Raw genomic sequence first — 3,887 nt, forward strand, 5'->3', positions numbered from 1 at the left:
CTGTCCATCGCTTTGAATCGAAGCATTCCCGCTGAGTCACCCTAGAAGCCTCTGGTGTTGAAACTGGTCCGGTGCCTCGTGCTGATTAATGAATTACAAATCCCCCACCCATGTGCATTCTCCCTGGTCAGTGGAGGAAGAATGAAGAACCTTGTGAACTTGAGGGAAAAAGTCCCGCCAAGTGCCCTCTTCTCGCCTCTGGCCCGGGCAGTGGGCCTGCGGTGCCCTCTTCCTCCCCCGCAGGGGGCATTGTGAGCTGGTTAGTCACCTGCCCCAGCCCCAGCGCCTCGCTTAGCTCTAGCTTTTGGAAATGGGACAGGCGGCGGGACAATAGGCAAGGGGGGCGGTCAGCCCAGACAAAGGGCAGCAGGAAAAACACCATCACTTGCTCCCAGGCCAGCTCGCTGGCATTTGCGAGAATGTGTCATTGCATTTACTCAAGGGGGAGGAGGAGGGAAGATTGGAGATGAGGAAGCAGAGGTAGGGTGGGACCAGGGACCCCTGCACCGGGCAGGGGGCAGGGGGCAGGAGGCGGCGTCCCCAGGCCGACGACGCTGGGGGAGAAGCCCACCCGAAGCCAGCGCTATCCCCAGGCTCCCGGGAGTCCTCAGACGGACTGATGCCCTCCCCAGCCCCTCCCCGAGGAGGCCCAGGGTGGTACCGCCACAGCCTCGCCTCACCTCACCCCCCCTCGGTGCTGTGGGAGGGAGAGGGAGCCCCAGAAGCCCTCCCTTTCCTCCTCCCCCCTCCTACCCCCACCCCGGGGAGGGCCGCTACAATTTGTGGTTACAGCTTTACACGTCAGAAAAAAAAAAAAAAGTTTGCAGAATGTCCCACACCGAAAAAAAAATCAGAAACCGAGCGAAAAAAACCTGCGAGTGGGCCTGGCGGATGGGATTATTAAAGCTTCGCCGGAGCCGCGGCTCGCCCTCCCACTCCGCCAGCCTCCGGGAGAGGAGCCGCACCCGGCCGGCCCGGCCCCAGCCCCATGGACCTCCGAGCAGGTAGGAGCCAGGCGGCCGAGGTCCCGGCCCCCGCCCCGCCGAGCAGCCACGAGATCCGGTTCCCGTCCTGCCCCGACCCTCAGGAGCCCCGCGTCGGGGCCGGGCCGGGGAGCTGGGCTCGGGCCGGGGGAGGCACGGCTGGGCGCCCTTGAGAGGGGCCAGGCGGGGACGCGGCATTCCTGGAGTCCGCACGGCGGGGCCAGGAGGTGGCCGGCAGCGGCGGGGAGCCGGAACGCTCGCAGACCTGGGGAGGCGGCAACCTGGAGCCCTAGCGAGGCGGGTCCCGGGAGCCGCAGCCCAGAGCCCCGCGCAAAAGTCAGGGCCAGCGAGTCCGAGCTGGGGAGCGAGGCTGCGGGTGGGAGGAGGGGGCTGGGAGAGGAAGAGGGAGGGAGGCCGGGGGAGCCCGAGGCCGGGCGGCGGGAGGCGAGGGGAGGCCGACACCTCGGGCCGCGCCGCTCTCCCTCCCCCGCCCGCCGGGAGGGGTAGGAGGGCGGGCGGGAGGAAGGGCGGGCGGGAGGGAGGAGAGGAGGGCGGAGGGCAGCGCCGAGCCTGGCTGGGCCGGGCCGGACGGGCCGGGCGGGCCGGGCCACGCCGCGGGACTCGCGGCTTCCTCGCTGGGTGCCGCGCGGCCGGAACCCTCCATGGTGCCCACGGCCGGGGAGCCGGCGGCAGGTAGGGGCAGTGGGCGACGGCCGCGAGCTCCCTGGGCCACCGTGGCCTGGGAGTGATTATTGTTGGGGGGGGTGGGCACAGCCGGGCTGGACCCGCAGGAAAAAGTCCGTCACCGGCCAGGGAGCGGTGGGAGCAGCCGCTTGGCCCGGGCGGGAGGGAAGTTGACGCGGGAAAGGGCAACGCCGGGCAGAGCCCAGAGCCCGGTGCCCCGGACCCCGCCCCTGCCCCCGCCGCCGGGAAGGAGCGACCAGGCGGGAGCGGGAGGGGGCGGGGCCGGGGGCGCCTGGGCCACACAGGGGGAAGGCACAGCGCCGGGAGGGGTCCCGGAGCGAGAGGTCACCGCCGGGAGGGAGGGCCAGCTGGTCGCCGCCGTGCAGCTTCCCGAGCCGCTCGAAGGAAACCTTCGAAGGAGTCCCTGGGGCTCGCCAGAGTCCCCTCGTGCCTGCTCTCCCCACCTGCTTTCCTTTCCACAACTCCATGCAGGACTCCTGGAGCCCTCCCTACAGACCGCCCCCCCAATCCCAGACGACCCCCTGTTCCCCCAGGTCCCAGCCTGGTCCTCCTCCCGGGGTGGGAGGGGCTGCCAGGAGACTGGGGATGGGGAAGGGGAGAGAGGTGAGCTGGTGCAGGCAAAGCCCTGGAGAAAGACTGGGGGTCGGGGGCATCGGGCACGATGCTCTGCCAGGTCCTCCTCCTCTGACCTTGACCTAGGGACGCCTCTGTGCTTTCACTGCCCCCGACTGACCTTTGCCACTGCTTGGGAGCACATGCTGCCCATCTCACCCGATGGGACGTATTCCATTCCCCTAACAGACCAGATGAGCTCCCGGCCAGTTCAGACACCCTCCCTGACCTGGAGCCACACACCCCACCAGGGGAAGAAGCAGAGATGGCAGTTGTCACCAGGCAGCCCCAGAAGTGACACTCCTGATAGGTGTGATGGCTCCCTGTCCCCTTCATTCACAGACCCACATTCCCGTCCATCACACTTCTGCACGACACCCCTGCACACCAGCTCCTGGCTCACTGACACTTCACATTCCTCCCCATGGCCCGCCTCTGGTGCACACCTGGCTCCTGCACTCTCTCCCAGCCCCTCCCTCACCCTCTTATTCAACCTACCCCTCCAACTCACCCACCACTGCCCTGGACTCCTCCTTCACTGCTCCCCCTGCTTCTGGCTCTCAGTGGGCTGCAGGGATCCCCACCCCTCCTGGCCTCCCTGAGCACACCCAGGGCCCTCTTGCCGCACAATCAGGAACCCTCTCCCTCCAGCCAAAGCCCAACTCTTGTCTGGCTTGCTTGGTTACTGACTTCACAAGGCAGGGGGGCTGGCCCACCCTCAGCTTCTTCCCCTGGGCCTCAGTGTCTTCTTCTGTAATTTAGGCTGGAAGAGAAGGGCAGGGATGGGGATGCTGAGAGGATAGCAGAGATGAAGCCCCGCGTGTTTCAGCTGGGAGGAATTGAGCATGCAAGTGTGACCTCCTTGTGCAAGCCTACAGTCACCAGAGGGGTTGGTGGCCAAGCTAGGTCTCCCAATTCCCAGGCCCATGTGTCCCCACTCACCAAGCCACTTCTCAGCAGCCTGGGGGAAAGGGAACCAAGGAAAAGTCAGAAGGGAGAGAAGAAAGAGAGGGGAAGGCAGCAGCCCAGAGGGTGGAAGGAGGATGGGTTTCTGTGGGCCTTTCCCTGGGAAGGCAGGTCAGGAGATGCTCTAGGGCAGCTTCCTATAGTCAATGTCTGGACCTCACCCACTCCATCCCTCACCCACGCCATCCCTCAGTTCCCCTCAACAGACCTCTCCAGTGGCAGCCAGTACTGTTTCTGGTCCTGGTCTGGGCTTTCCTCTGGCTCCTGATTCAGCCAGCCTGCGGCCACCATGCCACACCTCTGGAGCTCCGCAGTGCCTCCCTGGCTGCAACATTTAGGGCTTGCAGCTCTTAGCCCAGCTCTTACAGTCAAAGGTCCAGAGACTCCTGTTGACTGGTCCTACCACCCTAACCACACCCTGGCACATCTGCACAGCTGAACCCTCACTGGGAAAGGTCAGCTTGGGGGGGTCTAGCCCACTGACTGAGGGGCAAATGGCTAAAGACATGTGCATACAGGTGCGCCTGCCTATGCAGCTGTGTCTGGGTAGCCAGGCGCTTGCTAGGGCAAAGACAGAGAGAGAGAGAGAGAGAGAGAGAGAGAGAGAGAGAGAGAGAGAGA

The 3,887-nt window shown here is 65.6% G+C and overlaps 1 protein-coding gene across 2 annotated transcripts in view; it reads left to right on the forward strand.

Annotated features, from left to right (window-relative positions):
* The first annotated feature begins 743 nt into the window (after positions 1–743).
* Positions 744–3,887, forward strand: part of CLCF1 (cardiotrophin like cytokine factor 1) — a 9,690-nt gene continuing 6,546 nt past the window's right edge. The window contains exon 1 of one of the 2 annotated variants that reach the window (XM_032282683.1): positions 744–1,004. In XM_032282683.1, coding sequence (XP_032138574.1) covers positions 989–1,004 — 16 coding nt within the window. In that variant the 5' untranslated portion in view covers positions 744–988. Of the gene's footprint in view, positions 1,005–1,572; positions 1,677–3,887 lie in introns of those variants that run through there. The other variant, XM_032282682.1, reaches the window with a different exon arrangement.

Source organism: Sapajus apella, unplaced genomic scaffold (assembly GCF_009761245.1).
Source record: "Sapajus apella isolate SASKATOON/1434 unplaced genomic scaffold, GSC_monkey_1.0 scaffold14, whole genome shotgun sequence".
Classification (NCBI taxonomy): Eukaryota; Metazoa; Chordata; class Mammalia; order Primates; family Cebidae; genus Sapajus; species Sapajus apella.